At 41.7% G+C, this 24,839-nt stretch overlaps 1 protein-coding gene across 1 annotated transcript in view; it reads left to right on the top strand.

Annotated features, from left to right (window-relative positions):
* The window catches only part of LOC126131442 (probable E3 ubiquitin-protein ligase HECTD2), a gene marked incomplete at its 5' end in the record, with an annotated part of 375,805 nt that overhangs the window by 122,245 nt on the left and 228,721 nt on the right, over nt 1–24,839 (top strand). The window contains one exon of the mRNA XM_049915173.1: nt 1,127–1,229. Within this exon, the coding sequence (XP_049771130.1) occupies nt 1,127–1,229 (103 nt within the window). The remainder of the gene's footprint in view (nt 1–1,126; nt 1,230–24,839) is intronic.

The following is a 24,839-nucleotide window of genomic DNA, read 5'->3' as shown; positions in this document are numbered from 1 at the left end:
AGTTACTCAGTTCGCTATGATAATATCCATCCCGACAATTAGTAACCGGAGCGTTCTTTAGTTTCTTCAGTTCACTTTTTAAAAACACTTTTGTTCCAAATGGATTTCTGTGCACGTAGACGTTCCATTTCGCTGAAACTGAATCCTTTTACTCTTTGCGTATTTACGTTGATTCTGTGAGTAAAAGTTTTTTGCTGGCCCAGAACACCAACCCGAATCGTCGTGTACAGTGGACAGTAAGCCAGCAATTGTGTTATTCGAACAAGCCTGACGGATTGACAAAAACTGTCGCAGTATTTCTTTGCCGAAATTCCCTTCACGCAGTTTCCCTTCATTTTCGGTTAATTGGATTCCAGTCTTTTTGTTCGCACGTTTCGATTAGTATAATTTTAGCTTATACCGTTTTTAGTCTGTGGTAAACACTCTTTTCCGCCAACAGAAAGACTGTTTGCTTTAGTTCAGCCAATAGTACAGCTGAGCATAGACACGCCCATTATTTTGCAATTTGATTTCCAATTTGATAGTTGTATGAGGCTCTAAATGGACACCTTGATTTCAAAACCTTTGCCTGATGGCTTCTGCCCACTATGCAGACGAGGAGAATAACATCAGTTCTACGTGCTCATCAAGTGTTAATGGTACTGAACTCATTGCTTTCCAATGAGAAAATAATGAGCAGAAGTTATTTAAAGGCGAATTTTATTTTATCTTGCAAGAACACAGTGCTTGAAACACTAAATGATTTGTTAATGAGAGAAATATCGAATTTCACCTTCTTTTGGAGTCTATGTCAAACTATACGTTCAGCCATAAAAAGCAAGGTTATGGTCAGTTACTGATCAGAGGAAGACAAAGGCATACCACGACCAATTAAAACAAGTCTGGGAAAGAAGTTTTGTGTTCCAATCTACCTTCTGGCAGAATACAGCTTCACGTATTGTAAATTTAGTCGTTAATATTATTTTACGTTGAATGATTATCTGTTAGACATCTTGTACACAATAGTTGTACGATGAGACGTGCCCAATGTCCTTATTTCTCTCTTGATCACCTGACTACTAGACATCCGCCCTCCAAAGATTTCCACTGAATACATAACACTCGACAACTCGTTGTCCTGTTGCAGGCAGGACCTTCGGCGCGCACAGCAAACGGAGAACTACTCACACCTGCAGAAGTTCTACATGCGCACCTTCGAAACTTTCGCCGAGATCTGTGCGCTTTTCAAGGTAAGCCAGTCAGCTGCATTACTGCCAGGAAACACTTGCTGTTTTACGTGCGCTATAATACTTGTGTAATGAATGTGAAACAAGGGGCTAACTAATTCTGAAACACAGAACGTCTTCACAGTTTCCACTTCATTGGTCAAATGTTTGAGCCGGTCGGAAACAAGACTCCCTAGAAATTACGCAATGGATTTTTGTCCCAATTTTTATAGCCAGTAGTGGAAAATAGACAGTGAGGTATCAAATCTACAAGCGTGAGATCTGGTTTTGCAAGAAAAGGTTTGATTGCTTGAAAGTAATCAGTGCAATTAAGAGACACTCAAACAGTAGTTTGATGAAATATTTTGTAGGAATTTTCATAGCCAAACCATGAGTGCAAATGGACAGATGAGGTATTAAAATGACCAGGGTCAGGTCTAATTTGGCAGAAACATATTTGAGTAAGAAAGAAAGAAAGAAAGAAAGAAAATAGATTAGAGAAACACTTGACACACCGCTGAATGATGCCTGAAACCATGTACAGTAATTCAGATGGCGACTGAGAATTTAAAGTTTGAGTAAGAACTTTAAAATTTTAAAGAACAGTAGAGGATATTTTTCTGGTGGAACTTTAAATTATCAGTAAGGACATCATCTGCTGTACATGATTCTAGCATCATTCCAAGGCGCGTCAAATGCTTCTCTAACGAATTTTTTTCCTTACTTTTAGATAAATGGCTTCAGAAGGCATTTCGCCATTTTTCAAATATTTTTTTCGGTTTTATAATTAGTTTTGATTTTGGCGGTGTCGCCCTGTTTCTTTGGGACTCGACTTTAAACTGTGCAGCAAGTTCAATCGTGTTATGTTATTGACTGTTATGGGTTTAGTATCATGAAGGGCTAAGAGGGGGTTCCAGTCCCCCTTCACCTACGTGTCCGTAAGCCAAGATTTTTCAAAAAAATAATTAGACAAAATTAAAGTTGTTGAAGATAAACGTGGATACAGCACATCGTTAAAATTCCCAGAAGTGCAGTACACGATTACTCACACAGTTATCATGGCGAAGCACTGAGGGGCATAAACTTCCAGGTCCTGTGATATCCATCCGACCGCAAGAACAGAAAATCTTAGCACCTAAAAGCATTTCTACTCTCATCGAATTTGTTTATTCGCGATATACATCTCTTCTTCACTATTTCTGTCTTCGTTATTCGTGGTTTCGATTATGTGAGAAATTAATTTCAGTAGCACATAATTAGTATTCGAGAACAGAGATAGAATAACAGAGATGATTTGGGAAACCTTAGCTATCGATAAGTTATCTAAAAAGAAGCGAAATCTTCAAGTTTTCTTTTTTTAGACGTACTTGACATCTAATATAATTATCGTTTCCCACCACCGTGTCCTCCAAAACCTGATAATATCTTTAATGTCATAGTTCACGTGTACGTTCTGTATCAACATAGAAAATATGTCACAGATTTTTCATTTGTTTGAAACATACATTTTTATACACCATGTAACATTTGTTACTAAACTGCAATAGCAGCTGGCCAGTGTGGCCGAGCGGTTCTAGGCGCTTCAGTCTGGAAACACGCGACTGCTACAGTCGCAGGTTCGAATCCTGCCTCGGGCATGGATGTATGTGATGTCTTTAGGTTAGTTAGGTTTAAGTAGTTCTAAGTTCTAGGGGAATGATGCCCTGAGATGTTAAGTACCATAGTGCTGAGAGCCTTATGTTTGCAATAACAGTTTTTATTATGTTACAGCATTTACTATTTTTTGTCTTTTTTGAGAATTAATGTGACGAATACAACATTACTTTGACTTTCTTTTGTGTAACCTCTACAGTATATAGCATGATAGTAATTACTTAGCAAATAATTATCAAGTAGCGCGCATTATTTATTATAAATTCGAGCATTTCTTACGTTAAAATCTTGAATAGGTATTTTTCTTAGTCCTTCAGTTCTAAAAGTAGTAACACGATATAATGAGAGGTATTTTGGATGTTGTGAATCGAAAAGAGGTCTTAATAAAGCGCGTGAGTGAACATGCCTTTAGTGCACAATTTTCGTAAGGTTTACTTTAGTGTTGTTGAAACAATAGTAAACATGAGAGCTAAATTAATCACCAACGATATATGCGAATTCTCTGTGTTATCTATAACAGTCTGACAATGCACATGTAGTTTATTGATTACATGCATGTAGAAAACTTGTTCTGTGTTAAAGCTGTCAAACAATGTTTGAAGAAGAATAAAATGCCACTACCACACGACAGCTAATGGAGAAAATACTTTTCTGATGTATTTGGGCACGATGCGCTCTCCCCATACATAATACAAAAGCTTCGAGATGCATCTGCTGCCTGGCTGTCTATTAAACCTGAAAAGAACAAAATGTCACAGAACTTAGCCCTTTTTCCACATGCGACTATTTTGGGTTGAGAAGTGAAAGGAATTATGTTGAAAGTTCCATTAGATTGGTAACTTCAGCAGACAGCAGAATTGCGTTTTAAAAAAAATTAGCAGTAAATGTATTCGAACTCGCGACATCTTCTCTATAGTGCACGACACTTACCATTACGCTACTAGCTGACACACAGCTACAACACCTCCAGAGCTGAACAACAATTCCTCCAGAACTTCTGCATATCACAGCACTGCGAAATAATGCAAATGGCCGGGTCTAGACTTCTGAGAGAAACAGTTACAGCTTTTCTTTTGCGCCGCATGACGTTTTTTACGAACAGAGAGCGCAATAGAATAGCTCAAGTGGAAAGGAAAACTTCCTATTTAAATTTCTGCATCCTACACCGTTGGCAGTTCTGTGTAGGTGGCAGTTACGTGATTTTATTTCGGTGATTACAAAATAGAGTTGAATGTATGCACTGGGTAGCCGAGGCAGCTAGTTCATGGTGATTCGGTCAACCAAGCAAATGAATTTACTGAACATGCTGCAATTTACTACAGGAAGCTTGTGTGTCAGAATTCTCATCCAGTGTGGTGCAACGGCGTTACGATAGAAAAATAAGTTACAGATAAAATGAGGGTTTGATGGTCTGTTGGACTGATGGTAGGTTCTTATACCTATGGTCTTGCTTATATTCCCACTTCTGTCAATGATTTTAGAGATAGGGAGAGAAAGATTCCATTCTCTTCTGACTACACCAAGTGAAGAAGATATAATGTCAGTGTGATCTGAAATTCACATTCTTTCTCTGCCAAGTAGACGTTAGGTTGAACCACAATAAAGTCTGGAGTGGCGACATGTAAAAACTCTATCACCAGTAACCTTTCTTATACTAGTTATTTATTTCTAGTGACGAAACAAACGCTGTGTAGGGTCAGAGGACACTTATTCCATCTTTTATCTGTGCTTCTGTATGTCGATAAAATTGGTTCTGAACTGAGAATGGAACTCAGACCGCCCTTAACGCGGAATTTGATCCCTTCGTGACAATACAGCTCGGCTACATTTTGTTGTTTGTTCAAAAGTGCAAATTCCTCAACATCTCCACATATTACGCGTGAATGGGTTCGAATCCTGGCCCGGCACTAAAGATTTCATTATGTATTATCAAGCTCTAGCATGAGAACACCTATCTGCTGGTGGATAATAATTTTGATTTTTAATGTTTTTTTATTCGTTGTCAACACTAACGATATCTGACGTTTTTGACTCCCAGTGGGACACAGAACTATTTTCGAGATCACTGTAAGTTCAAGATGTTATTCCGAGCTGCTGGTGGAGAAAAATTCGGTAGCTGACGTTCTTTGCGTGTACTCAACAATGATATGTGTGGGGCTCTATTCCCAGTGAGCACTGAACTCTTCGTCATATTATTTCTAGTTCAAGCATGCTCACATGTCGCTGCTGGTGCAACAAACCCATATTTAACGTTCGTTTTCTCTAGAATATAACAGCGATAGATGCCGGGTTGGAGTCCTGGGAAGGAAAAAAATTAATGTTTCGTCTCGTCATTTCAGTTAACACATCTAGCTACTGCCAAGGAAATCCGATATGTCACTGTTGGTTAGGTTTCGATATCAATCCGATTAGTTTCTGGGTTCGAATCCCTGTCCAACACAAAGCTTTACCTCACGGCATTTCAAGTTGGTTACTTGTGAAGAAGCAATATTTGACATCTCTCGTAGTTCGTTAACAGGGACAAATGTTTGCGTTATGTAATTTAAAGTTGATATTTGCTAACTGATACTCTCTAAAATCGAGGTATATCACTCTCTGTGTGCCTAATCAGGAATGTCTGTTAGTTTGCGTAGTCACGAAATCTTTGCTTAGTCTGCCTGACCTGGATTTGAATCCATATGCAGAACGAGACGGTTCGTCGTGTCATTTGAAGTTCATACATATTCTCAACTAGCTGCTCGTGAATAACTTAAATTTTTAACGTCATTTTGTGTTAAATAATAAGTATTTTATGTTACTTTGAAGAGGAAATCATGAATACGACGAACTTACTACGTGCGTTACCTATCTGACGTAATAATGAGAGTGGTAACATTTCAGGTATGTCATTTATTGTAATAAACGTGAGCTTACAAGCCTTAAGGACAGTCTTATCTGTGATAAGGTGTTCCCTGATATTTGTAGGATCGTGGTATTACTTTACATCATGAGTCACTGCGATACAGAGCAGTGTTTTCTAGTGGTGACATGTTGGAATCATTTTCAATAGTCATACGACTGTACCAAGTAGCGATTAGAGGACCTGCTGGACAGCCGCGTTATGCCGGTTGCATGCGAATCAGGCGAAATGTAGTGCCGGTCGTTCGGATACTTTTGAGCACGACTATACATGTGCGAAGATTCAGGTCGTAAGAAATCGTCGAACTGACGTGTCGTACCGCGCATTGGAACATAGTATGGCGCTCTGTCAACGCGGTAACGCTAGATTCAGGCGTACGTTCGACCTGGTACTTGACAGCGAACAGAAAAGAAATTACTCGGGAGAGTCTCCTCAGGATCCATCTTGCAGATGTGTGAACTTCAATGTCCAGGGCACAGAAAACGCCGGCTACATTGTGGGCCGGCGGAAGAGATATGGTATTTTGTGGGTCAAATTTGGCTCTCTTTTTACGGGTGTAGCCCGCTTATGTCTATTGCCGCACTCTCCTCTACCCGGACGCTGTATATTAACCGATGACGAAACACAACGCTGTCACGTGGATCTGATGTCACACGTTTCATTATTTATATGGAGGTGGTGTCATAAGAGTCATGCTTTTTTGAAACTATTTAAATGATTATCATTGTGCTATTGTGAAGACCCTAAGTATAGACAATACTTCTCGGACTTCTTGCGGAGCATCTTCCACGATCCGCCCCGTAGCTGGATTATTCAACGCAGGAGATAAAAATCAAATGGCTCTGAGCACTATGGGACTTAACATCTGAGGTCATCAGTCCCCTAGAACTTAGAACGACTTAATCCTAACTAACCTACATACATCACACACATCCATCCCCGCGGCAGGATTCGAACCTGCAACCGTAGCGGTCGCGTGGTGCCAGACTGAAGCTCCTAGAACGGCTCGGCCGCAACGGCCGGAGCAGGAGATAAATTTGATACATTCACACAAGGAGATGAGCAGATAACGGTACTTACACGACATTATGAGATGACGTGCTATGAAAACCGAGCGAGGTGGCGCAGTGGTTAGCACACGGGACTCGCATTCTGGAGGGCGACGGTTCAAACCCGCGTCCGGCCATCCTGATTTAGGCTTTCCGTGATTTCACTAAATCTTTTCAGGCAAATGCCGGGATGGTTCCTTTGAAAGGGGCACGGCCGATTTCCTTCCCTGTCCTTCCCTAATCCGTTGGAACCGATGATCTTGCTGTTTAGTCCCCTTTCCCAAATCAACCAATCAACCACGCCATGAAAATGGGGCGGCGGCGACCGTGGAGTATCGATGCCGCATGTGCTTGCTACAGAAGTGTATCCTTGTGTCTGTTTTTCTTTTTTTTCGGAGACAAGTCGTGGAAAAGGCGTGTTCATTTTTTGTCACTAAATAAATGAATATTCTCCTGTGGCCATTTACTCCTTGTATATGTTCGTGTTTGGCGACGGAGGCATCGTGGCCAGGCCTCGTACAACGACACCTGCCCACTTTGCCCCCGAGACCATTCCTTATATTCCTTTACGCTATGAATAAGAAATGGTTAGCGTTCGCGCTACGCAAGAAGGTCGTGTACGAGGCGACGGTTCGAATACCGCTAACGCTTGTGTTTTAATCTATATTTTTTCATTACTTGTCACATTATTTAATTTATATGATATTCGAGAGGTAATATAATGAAAAAACCTGCATGCATTTTCACGAAGTTATAGCGAATTTCATATGTTATTTGACAATTTACTATTTGTAATTAATTTTTCAAGGCGAGGGACAGGCTTGGAAAGACCAAGTCAGACCTCTATAAATAATGATTCGAATGACGTTATTCACAATCAGTAGTATATTAAGTCACAGTATGAGAGATGTGCTCTCAACATCACTCGTTGCAGAATGGTTTTTGTCAAACAGACATGGAAAACTTAAACTGAAACTTCATGCAAATACACTCGTTTCTTTATTCTATTATTTCTCAAATGTCATATAAAGTAACTAACAAGAGCAGTGATGAAAAAATAGATTAATAATTAAGTTTGAGCAGGAGTCGAACCGTCGCCTAACACAAGTTCGTCTTACGAAACTCGAACGCTAACCAGTCTTTTTTATCTCATTTTGTTCGTTATCGTTCGTTGCATTTGTTCAGGGCAGACGTCCCATGACATTCGTTCAAGTTCATTGTTGATCCATTCGCTCAATTTTTTATTACACAGGGCAGCTAACCCTCTTATCGGACACTCTGAGTTACCGTTCCGGCGTCCAGTTGACCACCATGTGCGGCTCCTATGCACAGATACGTAAGCCACATAATAGACGCGTGAAACTTCTTTCGCAATTTTCTTGGAATTACCAGAGTAGTGCGCCTTACTACTTGCACATTATGTTGTTTTAATAGTATACTAAAGGTGTGCAAAGTCTGAAGTAAATCTGTGAGCCCATTTTTTTTTTCTTTTCTTTATTGAGTTTCGATTCCCCCCCGAAGGGGGCGGGCTGGCAGCAGCTTAGTACGCCGCTCTTCAGCCTACATAATTTTTTTTTAAAAGGATGAAGATAATAAATAATAAAAGCAAGCGATAAAATCGGTGACTTAAATGGTAAAATGGAGGAAAATCGTGGCACTTAAAACATAAAACAATGGGTTGATGATGGTAATGAAATACATATGAAGCAGACAGGTAAAATAATAGACAGACAATTTAAAAAAACACGGCGACAGCATGATTTCTGTTCGCAACACTTTGGAAAGGCGGACAACACTGAACATTCACTTGAACACAGCACTAAAAAATTGGCACAAATATGACATACCACAGCCGAGGGCAGACGGGGGGGGGGGGGGAACCTGCATAGATGATGGGAAAGAAAAGGGGGGAAGGAGAGGAAAAAACGAAGTGGGGGGAGGGGGGAAAGGAGCCGATGGAGGACGAGGACCCGTAAGGGGGGGGGGGGGGCGGATGCTGAGCAGACGCGACAGAGAGTGGGGAAAGGCAGAGGAGGGGAATACAAAAGGACTCGGGGGGGGGGGGGAGAAGTGAGGTAGAGAGAGGTTAGGTGGGGAGAAAACAGGATGGAAGGGGGAGAAGAGGGAGTCCGGGGAAAGGACAGAGGAAAGGAGAGGGGGGTGAGGATCAGAGTTGATAGGAAGGATAAATGGAGGGAGAGAGCGTGATCCCAACGTCTTGAGCTCCCCTTATAAGACTACAAGCGACAGCTGCGAGTCTCCGTCGTAAGGGGAGCCACCGCCAAGAAATGGGCGTCTGGTGGCGCTATCCGGTTGCGACTGATCGCCCCTGACCCCGTGACCCAGGCTCACAGTTCACTCACTCCTTGCTCTGCTTCGTTGCTGTTCGTATCGCGCCACTGCACAGCCAAGTAGACTTAGTCTCTTTCCGGTCTCGATTGGTTACTGATCTGAAACTTTTGTATTGATTTTGTATTGCTACGTCCCGGACTTGTTAGTGCTTCGTTCACCTCGTGAACTCAGTCTGTTGCGGACTTACGGGAACGTATGTTAGTTCCCTTGTGGTTCGGCGTTCCCACCGGACAAGTGACTATAGACAGTTTGTATTCGTCACGCAGGATATAAAATTAACAAATCTCAGATTTTGAGTGTTAGCATTTGCGACTGCTCAGGTTCTTGCCCGCGAGCAGAGCAGTTGCGGCGTACTGGGAAGTGATGGAAATACACTGTGCAGTCACGAAGAAGCACCAGCTATGAAATAGGAGAGGGTCAGTTGTAACGTCCCCTTAGAAAACTTAATGAATTACTGTGCTGGTAAGCCCCTACGTTATTTGATTTTCAAACAGCTGAGCAGAACTGAATGTACTTAGATATTTCTCACTTTACTTATTCAGATCATCATTAAATTGACATACAATATTTTTAGCGCAACGCAATCTGACTTTCAATAATCTCTACAAAAGAATGGCCCTGACTAACATTAACCTATACCTTTCACAAATCACTTACCTCACAAAAATCTTCGTTACTCGAACTACTGCAATACAGCGAGCGCCACTACTACCAGCTAAATAAAAGATTGAAACTACTGAAGGCACTAACTACTGATAGGCATAGTTAGAAAATGAAAGATTTTGATAGAGAACAAACAATGTATTTACCATAACAGTCTTCAAAAGTCATAATATATATAGCAGTTCATGACATCCAGTCTTACAAATGTACTGTCTCTGATGGACACACGTCCAGATCATCTGCTCTCAAAACTCTGCCATTTCTTTCCCCACATCCACCACTGCTGGCGGCTAACCTCCAACTGCCCAACGCTACGCGCTGTTAACATCCAGCTGCCCAACACTAAAATGGCAGACAACAATGCAAAATAGCCACAGACTGCACACAGCACAGCCAGTGATTTTCAAACAGAGCGCGACGTGGCGTTCCCAATAAGAAAACCTAAACAGCCTACTTACATAGCCCCCATGCTCCCCACAAACAATTTTACAAATTGTTTTGGGCACTTGCCAATACATATTTGTAAAAAAAAATTCACAATTACAATAACAAAGAAATCAAATGCACACACTTATTGATACAATGTTGGTCAAAAGTTAAAATTTTCTCACAGTCAATAAAGACAGTCCTGATCGTTCATCACAGTAAAATTGCAGTGTTTTTCTCAAAGTCTGAGCAGTAAAAGAAAATGCACACGGAAGTAGTGGATTTCCATGCAATCTTGAAGAAGTAGTGTTGTCCTTCCAACGGAAAGACAGTACTGACTCTTGACATGCAGACAGGTAATGGGCCACAACAGAGCAAACCGACAGCAGAGTCAGTCGAAGTCTTGAAGAATGTTGGTAGGTAGGTCATCACAGAGCAGACCCACTGTAGTCCTGGTAGAGAGTATGGTATTGATGGGCCACCAGAGGTGCAGACCCACTGCAGTCCTTGTAGAAATAATGGTATTGGTGGGTCATCAAAGGTGCAGACCCACATCAGTCCTTGTAGAGACGGCCAGCAGCCATCTGTTGCGGCTGTGCAGGTGTACAATCACCATCGAAGAGTCTTGTGGAGAATATAGCAAGTACATAAACCACCACTTGTGCACTCACAAAGTTTTTGGAATTGTCCTTAGAACCAGCAATGCTGTTAATCAGTCCCTTGCTGAATTATTAACACATGTCCAAACACTAACAGTCCTTTTTTTCACATATTGTGCATATACTATGACCAACAGAAACGTGTGCACTGAAATGAATGCTTACAAGTTACTTAATTTGCTGAACTGGTGTCCCTCACAATTTTATAACATGAGAAACAATTACAAAGATACAGAAAACATCATTAAAGAACATAAAAATACAGCTAACTTTTGTGGTAATACGGGCTTTACAAAGGAATTTAAATAACATATATATCAGTGTTACAGGAAGTATGACATAAGTACATACATAGAAGATCAGAATAACTTTTGAAACATCAATTCACACATGAGCATTAAAACAAAACTGAATAAATAATGTCTAAACATCTTTACAAAGTAAATAACTTACTATTAGAAAAATTCTACAACATAACTCTTATCAGCTAAACACATAAAGACAGGAAAAACACAAATACACAAGGGTACACAAACACATAGCTGAACAATACAAAAGGAAAGACAGGGTTCGTTTTCAGTATAACATTTGGTACTGCAGTCTATGTAATTAAAGTGGTGCACTACAACAACTTATTCTACCAAAAAATTACCGAGTAGTTGAAAAGAAAATTATATATGCAGTTACTGTTATTAGTCCCTTCTTATTGTTCTTTCCTTTCCAACTGCTCCTTTTTCGAAGAATGTGGATCATAAAATTATTATTTAATAGATCTGTTGACAGAAAGTGTTCACATTAGCAAATGCATTTAATTTCATTTTATAAAACCAATGCTGCAGCACAGCTGGAAACCAGATATCAAATGAAATAAGCAATTATGCAAAGCAAACCATAAAAACATCATTCAATAGCCACGTGACATTTCATAAATCAGTAGAAATTCTCTCAACTCTTGTAGAAAGGCACTTGTCATAATCAGGTAACCTTTCATAAATCACTTACCTCACAAAAATCTTCGTTACTCGAACTACTGCAATACAGCGAGCGCCACTACTGCCAGCTAAATAAAAGATTCAAACTACTGAAGGCACTAACTACTGGTAGGCATAGTTAGAAAATGAAAGATTTTGATAGAAAACAAACAATGTATTTACCTTAATAGTGTTCAAAAGTCATAATATATATAGCAGTTCATGACATCCAGTCTTACAAATGTACTGTCTCTGATGGACACGCGTCCAGATCATCCACTCTCAAAATTCCGCCATCTCTCTCCCCACATCCACCACTGCTGGCGGCTAACCTCCAACTGCCCAACGCTACGCGCTGTTAACATCCAGCTGCCCAACACTTCAATGGCAGACAACAATGCAAACTAGCCACAGACTGCACACAGCACAGCCAACGATTTTCATACAGAGCGCTACGTGGCGTTACCAATAAGAAAACCTAAACAGCCTACTTACACAGTTACGGCAGAGATGCCATCTAATAACAGAAATAGATAATAGAGCTGTGTCCACCGTGGCTGTCTTATCTTTAAAAAAAATTAAAAAAAAGGAGAGAGAGAGAAGAAGAATAGATGGGTACGTAATGTGTTTAGTGTATCACCAGACAGTGAACAGTTTTAAGAAGTTCAGTTTACAAACATATCAGCAGTGTTTTGTAAGTATTGCTTGACCACGATATTACTGCACCTTGGAGTGCAGGAGCTTCGGTCGGTTTATCGAGAGTTTTTATCGTGATGTTCAATCAGGACGCGCTGAAGCACTTTACACTATATTCACAGCTTACCTGAAAGTATTCACGGTGCGATGTGGTTTCCTTAGTCACCGCTGTACTTGTTTACTGTGACGTCACCGAATGTTTGCGATAGCGGCCACAGGAGGCCAAGTGCAATAACATCGTGGTCGCGTAGTACGAGTTCACAGCCAATCTTAAAAGAAGCCATTTTCCTTGTCAGCAGTTGTTTTATTCAATTAGCTAAATTCGAACAATGAGAATTATCAAGCTGCAGCACATCAAAAACTCTTATGTATATAGCGTGATATACTTCACACTTCATTGTGGGGAAAACAACTTCCAATGGCGTCCCTAATGATAAGAGGATCGCGCAAATATTTAAAGAAAGTCATTTTTATGAGGCGCTAACGTATAAACTGCAATAAAAATTTTATATTGTCTGATGATTATCGTTTTGATCGAAACTGATGTGAACTAAGAGTTTAGCTGCTCTTGGTGTTACATAAAAATTACTTCCTTTAAATTTCACTTTAGTTTGTTTATGGTTCTTGTTAGAATTCTCATTAATGGCGGGTAAACATTTGTCATCATTTCTTACCCTCACCTTAAGAGATAACTTAGGAAGTTTCTTACTTTGCATTGCCAGATGGAATACGTACTTAATGATACGAGCCTGCACACTCGTGTATCCGTTCTCTCAGTCCCTGTTTCGTACTCTACTTTTATTTATTTTTCCTGCAGTTGTTACCACACACTGAGCACATAACTTTTCTAACTTCATTATCTTTCGTTTTTTCTATTCGTATCTCAATTCTTTTCCTTGCTTCTCTTCCTCCTTCTCCTCTTTCTTATTGCTGTTGTTCTTCTTCTCATTCTTCTTCTTCTTCTTCTTCTTCTTCTTCTTCTTGTGCAGTACACCAATATCTCAGAAACCAATTTCGGGTATGCACCCAGGTGTGAGTGTATAGCGGGCACAATATATAAGTGACGTGAACCCCCTTAACAATTCGATAGCATAAGTAGCACCTTAAGACAGAGGCGAGCTACACCTACAGAGTACATATTTCTCTTTCTCTCTATACAACATTTCCACACGGTGGGCATGTTTATCAAGTCACTTGTCTGTGCCATTGATCGGAATGATTATGGGATAAATACATGTTAACAATCACAATAATAATAATAATAATAAATGTGCTCTCGTGAGACGAGCCAATTTGGATGAGTAGCCCAGAAAATGGAAAGAACATGGGTTTTTCTTGTTTCCAGGATATCATGTGACATAATGTATCCGTACTTAGTACTGACTATGGTGGCAATGGATATTGTATGACGTGTTATTCCTGCAGTATAGCTGTAGACACATCCTTAAGGTGTCCTGGTCTTGTGTTGTTGATTGTAAGGATCACATGTTAATTATAGTGCGAGGGTTCAGTTATTTTGAACAGGTATAGCAACGAGAGAAAGAGAGACAGGAACAGATGACGCTAGCGCATTGAAATGCGGCAAGCGAATCGCTGACTTGAACTTCTTACTTGACTAACTTGACCGTGCCTTCAGCCCACAAAACAGGAGGGAAAGCTTAGCTTGTCTAAATTATACAGTCAACATCAAAATTTTATTATATTTTCTGTGACCAGTTTCAGCCAATATAAACCATATTTATATCTAACAATTCTTCGCAGCAACTGTCGTAGAAATGACACGCCACGTAGTATCCACTGCCACCACAGTCAGTACTGACTACAGATACAATATGTCACATGAAATCAAAGAAACAGAAAACCCTATGCTCTTTTGAAATTTCAGGGCTATTCATCCAAATAGATTCATCTCGCACGAGCACTTTCATTATTATTATTATTATTGGAATATTAAGTAGCAACTGTTATACGCTCTCAATTGACAAGTTATTCAGACAATGGCATTATACGGACCACTGTGATTTCTCCACAATAGCGTAATCATCTCTTTTAAGGAAATTTGAAGGATTTATCCCAGTGAGCTTGGTGAAATGTTCAAATATGTGTGAATTGCTAAGGGACCAAACTACTGAGGTCGTCGGTCGCTATACTTACACACTACTTAAACGAACTTAAACTAATTTATGCTAAGAACAACACACATGCCCGTGCCCGAAGGAGGACTCGAACCTCCGGCGGGAGGGGCCGTGTAATCCGTGACATGGCACCTCTAACCTCGCGGCCACTAGGCGTGGCGGAGTTTCGTGGTTGGTATTTGTAATGTGCAGGCTCTGTTGGCGTTGACGAATAAATTCTGATGGTTCACTTTCTCCCCACTACCGAAATTCTTGACTGAATATTCCTGTCTTAGTGGAGAGGAAATCCCTGTCGAGTTCAAAGAAGGATTGGTCAGAAACATATTTAGAAAGAGAAGCAAGGATGACTGCACGTATTATCGAGGCATTATAGTTCTCAATTCTATATCGAGATCCTTAAGACTAGAATTGAGAGAGAAATTGAGGAAGTACGGGGTGTTCAAAAAGTCTCTCCGCAGTGCCGTATGATTGTTAGCCGCACGTGCCATATGCCGCAGCGAATATACCGAAATACAAGTTATTAATTTATTGAATATTCATTTTCATTTACAAATTTTCACATTAAATGTTGAAAGTGTCCCCCCTGTTGTAGAATACACAGTTCAATTCGTCTAATCATGTTTCCAAACACAAGCTGTAACATTTCTTCTGTAACAGAAACAGTGAAAGTGGATATTGCAGTTTTCAATTCATCGATGGATTTTGGACGGTTTTTACAGACAGTTGCTTTCACTGCACCCCAGAAGAAAAATTCAGGTGGTGTCAAGTCAGGCGATCGTGGAGGTCAAAGTCCCTGTGAAATTATGCAATCACCAAAAACATCAGCAAGCAATGTCGTTGAAACGCGAGCTGTAAGCGCGGTTGCACCGTCTTGTTGAAAATAACCGTTCAGTATTTCACGTAACACAACTTCTCCTATGAATGGGTACAGAATATCACTGCAGTATCGTTGTGCGTTTATTGTTTCGTTGAAAAATAAGGGACCCACAATTTGACGTCTAGCAATTGCAATCCAAACACCTATTTTCACAGAATGAAGTGGTTCCTCATGAATACATAATGGATTTGCAGTAATCCACATACGCGAATTTTGCGAGTTCATGTACCCGGATAAATGAAACCACACCTCATCAGTGAAAAACGTTTTATTAAGTATATCCCTTCCACTTTGTAGAACGACATTTTTGAACCACTGACAATAATGCAGTCTCTTGCTATGATCAGTATTTTTCAGTTCTTGCACTACTGTCGCTTTGTAAGGGGAAAGTTCTAATTTTTTTCCTTACAGCTGTGTGGGCCGTTCCGACACTAACATCGATTTCCTGGGCGAGTTTTCTTACTGACTTGTTCGGACTCATGGACATTTTATCGGAAATATCAAGTAGTTTATCCTCAGAGAAAACGCTAGGACGACCACTTCTCGGTGCATCTGTCACTAAACCCGTACTTCGAAATTTGTTAATCAAATCTCGCACAGTATCGCGATGTGGGAGTGTTGTCTCCGGGTAAACTGAATTAAACGTTTGACGAACTGAAACTGTGTATTTACCGCCAGCTTTGAAAACTTGTTCGGCTAAAAACACACGTTCTTCAATGGTTAGCATTTTAACAGTGAGAAAAACGAAACAAACGAACAAAGGAACTAAACTGAAACGCTCACGTCAACACGTAACGACACACACCAACGATACTACTGACGCTGGCTGAGATAAACGAAACAGCGGAATGTTGGGAGAGTCCACTTGAAGGGAAGTAACTCACGCAGGCGAACAATCATACGTCACGCGCGGCTAACAATCATACGGCACTGCGGAGAGACTTTTTGAACACCCCGTAGAAGAATAGAGTGGCTTTCGGGCAAGGAGGTCTTGTATCGATAATATCTGCAGCATTAGACAGGTGACTGACAAGAGACTGGCACAAAGCTTGGAGACACACATGGTTTCTAGAGACTTGCAGAAGGCTTATGACAGTGTACCGCTTTCTAGGATGTGGGAAGTAATGAATAAGCAGAACATTCACAAATGATATGTACAAGGGATTAGAAAGCTGTATTCAGATAAAACTTGTTTTTTAATGCTGGGAAGTTACTATGACAGAAATTTAAGGTTAAAAAAGGGCAGAAAAGGACGTTGTTAAGCGTTTATCTTCTTTAAAATATTTTTAACAAAGCCCTGAAGACTTGGAAAAGTGCGCCGGCCGCGGTGGTCTAGCGGCTCTGGGCGCTCAGTCCAGAACCGCGCGACCGCTACGGTCGCAGGTTCGAATCCTGCCTCGGGCATGGATGTGTGTGATGTCCTTAGGTTAGTTAGGTTTAAGTAGTTCTAAGTTCTAGGGGACTTATGACCACAGATGTTGAGTCCCATAGTGCTCAGAGCCATTTGAACCATTTGGAAAAGTGCAAAAACATGGGAATTAGAGTAAGTGATGACATCCTGTTCTCCCTAAATTTTGCCGACGATCAAGTCGTCTTCGCCGAGGAAGAGGAGGATGTGTCTTGTATGTTAAGGTAGCTTAAAGCAGAATATGAGAAGTGGGGCATGAAAATTAACTTTACGAAGTCTGAATACTTTGTTAGCGGAAGTATTGGAAGGGATCTTGTTATGGATGATGAATCTATAGTAAAGTGTAGTCGATCTTATAAATATTTAGGGACAATCTTTTCGGATAAAGATGGAAGCAGCGAGGAAATAAAGCACACAGTAGGAAAGGGAAAGAGGGCAATAAAGCAGTTACACATCATCGTCATTTGGAATAAAACTTCGCCAAAAATATGAAAAGGAGGGCATACAACATTCTACTAGAGAGCATTGTCCTGTATGGTGCTAAACCGTGGGAAGTCTCCAGGGTCAACCAGAAGAAATTTAAGGCAATGGAAATGAAACTTGGGAGACCGAGTTTTGAAGTAACAGGAAGAGACACAATAAGAAATTAAGTGCCACTAGAACAGATGGGAATTGCAAAGGATATTGTAGATGCAATTGAAAATAAATGGGTACCACGGTAATGACACCTTAGAGGAATGCCAGAGAAAAGATGGCCTTCTAAAATGTGGCACTAACGTCACAGAAAAGGAGGAAAACCTCGGCTACATTGGAACGGTGAAGTGAGGCGCGCGATACAGGACAGCGCCATGCAAGAAGAAGACTGTCAAGATAGAAGGAGATGGAAACCTGGATGCGAGAGATGCCGTATAGTGTAGAAAACACGCAGAAAGAAAAGAAGAAGAATGTTCCTGGGTCGAGTTTTCCATAGTGATCAAAAGTATGTGAACACCAATTAGTGGACATTAATATGGGTCGTCTCCAACCTTCGCCTTTATGACGACTTGAGCTCTGCCGGGGGGAACTTTCAGTGAAGTCTCTGAATGTTTGTGGAGGAATGGCAGCGCATTTTTTTCCAAGACCCAAAACCAAGGAACGTAGTCATGTTGAACGCTACGGTCTGGAGAGAAGTCGACGTTGTAGCTCACCCCAAAGATGTTCCATTAGGTTTAGGTCGAGACTTTGGGCAGGCTGGTACATTTCAGGAGTGCTTTTGTCCACAAACCATTGCCTCACAGATGCTGGTTTATGACCGGGTGCATCTATCGCTTACATGCATGAGGGGTGGGGAATTTGTTTTGTCTGTCACATTGTTCGGAGTGGTTATTGCCACACTATGTGACATTCCTCACTTTACATAGAAAACACAACAATATCGTATGTGTCACGTTGTTGTAGTGCCTTTATTGGAATCTAGATAATATTCTGCTTGCTACAAAATGTCAATTTCAATCCACAAAAATTCGTAAAAATAAACTTTCACGCAGAAATTTTAAAAACAAATCAAATGGTTCAAATGGTTATTGTAAGAACAGGAAAACTCACACACACACACACACACACACACACACACACACACAAACGCGCGCGACACACACACACACACACACACACACACACACACACACACACAAACGCGCGCGCGCGCATGCGTGAAAGAAAGGGAAATTAACAAGACCACAAAGACACTTGCTGTGATCTATCGTGGAGGGTCCATTCGGCGAACAATTTCGTGCGCCTGAAATCGACATCATGGGGGGGTGGCCCTTGCAGAAGATTCCTACTTTGATCGTAATTCATGCTGATGCTTCTCCTACCCCGTCGACAGTGCAAAGCCTGAGCCCGGGCTATAATTTCCCACAGTATTTCCTTTTTCATTTTCATCGTTTTATGAATCTCATTTCAGTGGTCTCCATATCTTTTATCAGCATGACGAGCTGTGATACCTTTATTCTTCATGTCATCCAATATCCTTTCCAGAAAATCCGCAAAATAATTTTGTGGCCGACTACTCACCTTTCTTCTACTAGCTACCACGTCAGAAGCCTATTATGTGACAATGAGCACTAAAATACGTCACCTAAATGCCGCAGAACTGGGGAAGCTAGTGTCACATTGTGGGGTACCTAACTTCTAATTTTTCCTATAAATGGCCACAAAACCTGAATGAAGGAACAATTCAAATGACTAAATGTCGCATTTTGTACCTGACGCTATTCAAAGGAACATACATACTTATCAGATTTCTCAGGACACTGAATATAGCGAAGTCAGAGGAAGCTATATGTTAATCACGTTAACACACGAACAACTCACACTGGGGTTTGTACGTGTAGAAACACGTAGTTTAGGCAGATAACACGTGGAATCTGTTCCATCTCTTCCAGACGTGTGCCGCAACCTCCCGAATTTTTTCCGTTACTTTAGGGTGATCATCACAGTCACTAGAGAACTCTGTATATCAAAATCTGCGAGTCTCTAATAGTACGTAGGGAGCATGTCACACAGTTGGGGAGTCTTACGGTATTTAACGTAGTACGACGTATTTGGGTTTCCTTCTGCTCCAATCGCGTATGGAGCGTGGGAAGAATGACTGCCTCTCTGCGTGCTGTGATTAGTCTAATTTTCACGACCCATAGAGGAGCGACACGCAGGGAGATGATGAATGTCTCCACGTTCTTTACAGGTTCTTGAAACTTTCTAAGAAGGCTTTTGCTGGATCAAGCGTCTGCCAGTTGAGGTTTTTCAACATTTCCGTGACGCATACCTGTGGTCGTTCCCGCCACCCTTCATTGTATCGCTCAGTTTCCTCTGTTAGTCTCATTTGGTATTTGTCCCACACACTCGAACAATGTTCTAAGAGGGGGCGCACAAAAGGTTTGTAAGCGAATTCCTTTGTAGGAGCATTGCACCAGTATCCTTCTAATACACCGAAGTCAGTCACCTGCATTAATTAATGCTGCTGCAACCTTATCATTCTACACTGTCGGAAAAAAATTCAACATCCTCAAGAAGAAGGTCATTTTATTGACAAGTGAATTGACAGGTAATTCATCATTGTAGGAGTATATGATAACAAATGCAGATCAAATTAAACTCATGCGACGAAGTCGCATATATACATAGTATATCACCCCCCCCCCCCCCGCCCCCTCCAGCGGAAACGTAGACGTGGTGCCGAACGGCATCCTGCGATAGTGTGTCCCAGGATTCTTGTGCCTTTTGTTGCAATTCGGCAATGGTTCTTGAAGGCCCTGGAGAACGAATAAGTTCGCATCTCATCATGTTCCATACGTATGCAACTGGCGAGAGACCTGCTGATCTTGGTGGTCGGAGCAGTTATTCTACACCACGAAGAGCACGTTGCGTCGCAGCAGCCATGTGTGGACACGCGCGTCCTTCCTTTCGAAGAAATAGCAGCAGCCCATGCAACGGAGCGGGCACTGGTTTCTTTACCCTGCTGCTCTAACTGATAGTCCCCACATCATGAAGCCTATGATGGTGCCAGTGTGTTGCGGGCGAATGCACTTTCGAATCGGCATCTCACCAGCTCTGTGCCGTACAAGTCTACGTACATCATTCGCACGCTGACAGAACCTAGTCTCATCGCTGAAGGCAACAGAAAGCTGTTCCACTCTCCAGTCAACTCTTACACGACATCGCAGCAGCCATTATTGGCGGTTTCGTGGTTTGATTGGTAGCATGGTCGGTTGCACGCGTGATCTTAATTCTGCTGCAAGCATACGGTTCCCTTGGTCCTTGATGACACATGTGCTGGGATTTCGCCCCTGGATAACGTTCGGTCGTCCACCGCAGCTCGCAAAATGCGTCGATCTTGACGTGCGTCTGTTCTACACAGAAGTCCACTACTTGGTCCACAGGTGTGGGAATGTTCCACAGACCACTGTTGAAAGCGACGACACACCGCCGATGCAGTGCGCCCGACATGTGCAGCAATCTGTCGATACAGCCAACCAGCTTCCCGCAGGTCTACAGGAGTCGGTGGTACATGGTTGTACCATACGGTGAATGTTGAAAACAGTGTTCAACTCGGCACAGTTATTCCCTACAAAGTCAAAACAGAGGTTGTTCAGCAGAGATGTGTCGAGTTCGGTCGCAGAGCTAGGTTCTGCTGCCCAATAGGCAGATCCATGTCAAGATACATTGCTAACAGCGTATAGTAAACACCACGTGACATTTCACTGTTTCTCCTCTTCTTGTTGCTCTGCTGTTCCATAATGCCGGCCGCGGTGGTCTAGCGGTTCTGGCGCTGCAGTCCGGAACCGCGGGACTGCTACGGTCGCAGGTTCGAATCCTGCCTCGGGCATGGGTGTGTGTGATGTCCTTAGGTTAGTTAGGTTTAAGTAGTTCTCAGTTCTAGGGGACTTATGACCTAAGCTGTTGAGTCCCATAGTGTTCAGAGCCTTTTGAACCATTTTTTTGTTCCATAGTGATTATGGAGACATGCCGACAGAATAAGGTTTGAAATTTCTGCACTTAGAAAGTACCATAATAATCAACAGAGACAACCAAATTCAGGGCATGTAAACCAACTATTATGATCTCTAATATTGTTTTACAATGAAAAGTCTAATTTAACTTTACCCATAAGTTTCAGGTGCTGAGTATAATACTGCTCAAAAGTGGGAGATATTCTTGCATTTCAGTTATTGCTTTTAGACAAGGTACTATGTCTTATGTTTCTTTCGCAGTCACATTGCACTTTTGAATACAACATTAATCCAAGTACAGCATACGCGATAGAAAAATATGTGTACAGTCAGAGATGAAATCTGATTCGATACATCTGTCTCACCACAAACCATAGCTATTCAAAGACAAGAATACTCGCAGACAAATATGTGTCCTGTATCCAAACGCAAGTTTATATTTGACTGAGCCGACGTGACGTAATAAGTCCAAGCGCAACTGAAATCGGCAGACAGACAGAAACGTCACCAGTTTTGACTATGGCAAAGGCAAAGTCTACTAAATCGACATTACTGTCACACTTTTTTTAATAATAACACCTAAAATATGAATTTTGTAATCCTCGCTTTTGACTCTTAATATGTAGAAACACGCTACACTTCGCGTTCGAAACGTAATTGTAGGTGAAACAAAACATTGGTGTCACGCCAATCGATTCACGCTATTGCGCAACCGCAGTCTCCCTAATACTTATCAAGTTCCAACTTACTGTCCATTGTAAATGGTAGGTTGAATGCGCTGGATCGTTATATCGTTTTCCCTTTCGGTTTTTATTTACAAACTTTTGAGATACAAACAATTTTGTACGTCTCGCTTTTGACTCTTTAACTTCTTTCCTTCACATGTTCTTCATCAATGTTTTGTAACGGATGCCTTTTTTCCAAAACTTATGTACAACTCCATCACTTTTACTCAACAGTTATGCATCTAATATTAACACGTTCAAATAATTTAGAGCGAAGCCGACGGGGCACCTGCTTTAGAGACGGAGTTGATCGAACTCGTGTACCGAATAACAACCGTTGGTCTCATACAATAGACCCTTAACCGTGCTATCTGAGCAGTTCGCTAACATTTTCCAGAGATATTCTGGATAAACTGTTATCTGCGCTTCAAAAACACCACGCATAAATTATTAAACCTCGAATACACATGAAACAAAAGATTTAAGATTCACAGGGATATGATGTGCAAGACCATCTTTCTTAGCGTACCAGTCGTTAAACTAAAAGTAATTGACAAATCACAGATTGACGAAACAAACACTAAAGGGAAAAAAAATTTAAAATTCGGTTTGGGGAATTTGTGACAGTTTGCTGATTGTAGCAGTACGACTTGCTGCATTGGTATTTAGAAGGTTCTCAAATGGTGGTTCTTCTGGCGCCAGGTCACTTTGCGATACATTGGAGTCATCTGTCTAGAGTCTAGCATGTCCAAGGAATGCATTACGCAAGTCCCACACTACTTCTGTTTCATGTAACTTCATGTAAATCTGTACTCCGTGTGTCCGTGTGTACCAGTGGAAAAATTGTACAACACAATCATTACACGTAAAGTTGTTGTAAAACTACCATAGACTAACGTAGACTATCTCAAGTAAGACTACGGTAGTTTTCTTTGTAGCGTTTATTAGTAAACATTGTAACCACGTCACATGTGTGTTAGGTGTGTTGCATACGTATTGGACGTTACCTAATTTCGATACCCTTTGTTACAAGATTCCCTTAGAAACCGGAAGCGGCGAACCGTGCAGAACTGAGTGAGGATATATAGAAGGCCGCGTAGCCTGCTCTATATTTTAGTTCTATATATTTATCCTACTGCCAGTTCCTTAAAAATGAACAGTACTCACAGCAAAATTGAAAGTGTCAATATTTAATTCAGGTTTTACTCGAGAAATGTTCATTTGTAACACGAAACAGCACCCCACACTATAAGGCCTTGAATTGGCCCTGTATGTCTTGTGCGAATGCAGTCACTGCGATGCCACTCGCTCCGACTGCGGCGAACCAAAATGCCTCCATCACTTTCAAACAGAACCTGGATTCGTTCGAAAACATATCTGAAGGTAGGAGACGAGGTACTGGCAGAAGTAAAGCTGTGAGTACTGGGCGTGAGTCGTGCTTCGGTAGCTCAGTTGGTAGAGCACTTGCCCGCGAAAGGCAAAGGTCCCGAGTTCGAGTCTCGGTCGGGCACACAGTTTTAATCTGCCAGGAAGTTTCATATCAGCGCACACTCCGCTGCAGAGTGACAATCTCATTCTGGAGATATCTGAAGCCATTCCTGTCGCCAGTGACGTCGTTCCGTACACCATTGCCGTCTAGCATGCTTCTGCACATTCGTCAAAGACAGGCCGAGAAGTGGACGACACGCACGTAACCCAAGCCGTAACAAAGGTGAAGGACTGTCACCCCTGATGGTATACTATGTGATATATTATTTCATTGTTTCGCCAGAGCAGAGGAGGACGTAGATCTGTCCTGCACGCCATTCGGATGAGGCGTCGACCTTCTCTGGTGGGGGTGGGGTGGGAGTGGTCTGGATGGTACTACCTGACCCATCTGTTCGCGTTCTAAGAAGGCCTTCCGTGAACCATTGTGCACATACCCGTTATACTGCCGAAACACTTTGTCGCACACGAGCAGCAATTTCCCGGATGGATCTATCACACTCTCTCATATCAATAATGCGCCCTCTTTCAGACTCGCTGATATGACGCTACGGTTCGCGTATACGTCTGCTCAAGTCACACTGACTCATTACCTTCGCTTTATAGCGACAGCAAGAGGCAAAGGTACATATTACCGGTAGGTGGTGTTGCGCCGCGATATCGATGTTGACCTTGATCAAGCGGACCGACATGGTTCAAATGCTAATAATTTTTTCAGAACATGCTAATGTACATGTCTTATGAAAATGAACGTCCTATCTCAATTCGTTCAAGGTGTTCTTGCTTTTTTTCTGATTATGGATGTATATTGTAAAAAGTGACGGCTCTGTAACACTCTTGAGATACGTTCGAAGTTATTTTTGTACCTGAAGATTTCTCTCCGTTGGGAGTGGCATGCTCTGTTCTGTCTGACAGAGACTTTTTGGTCCAGTCACACAACGGGTCCGATACTCCGTACGCTCGTATTATTTTACTGACGCCGCTCTTGGAAAATACTTTCGGACTAGGGATGGTGTCATTCTGTAATACAACAGATGTCCGACGACGACAGTGAGAAATTACCGTATAGATCAGATGGGGCAAGCTTTGCTCCCCGCATGTACACGCGTGCCATCTAACCTGCTCGCTGGTCAGCAGCTCACTCCG

Source organism: Schistocerca cancellata, chromosome 1, assembly GCF_023864275.1.
Source record: "Schistocerca cancellata isolate TAMUIC-IGC-003103 chromosome 1, iqSchCanc2.1, whole genome shotgun sequence".
Classification (NCBI taxonomy): domain Eukaryota; kingdom Metazoa; phylum Arthropoda; class Insecta; order Orthoptera; family Acrididae; genus Schistocerca; species Schistocerca cancellata.
This window is presented reverse-complemented; position numbering and strand designations above follow the sequence as displayed.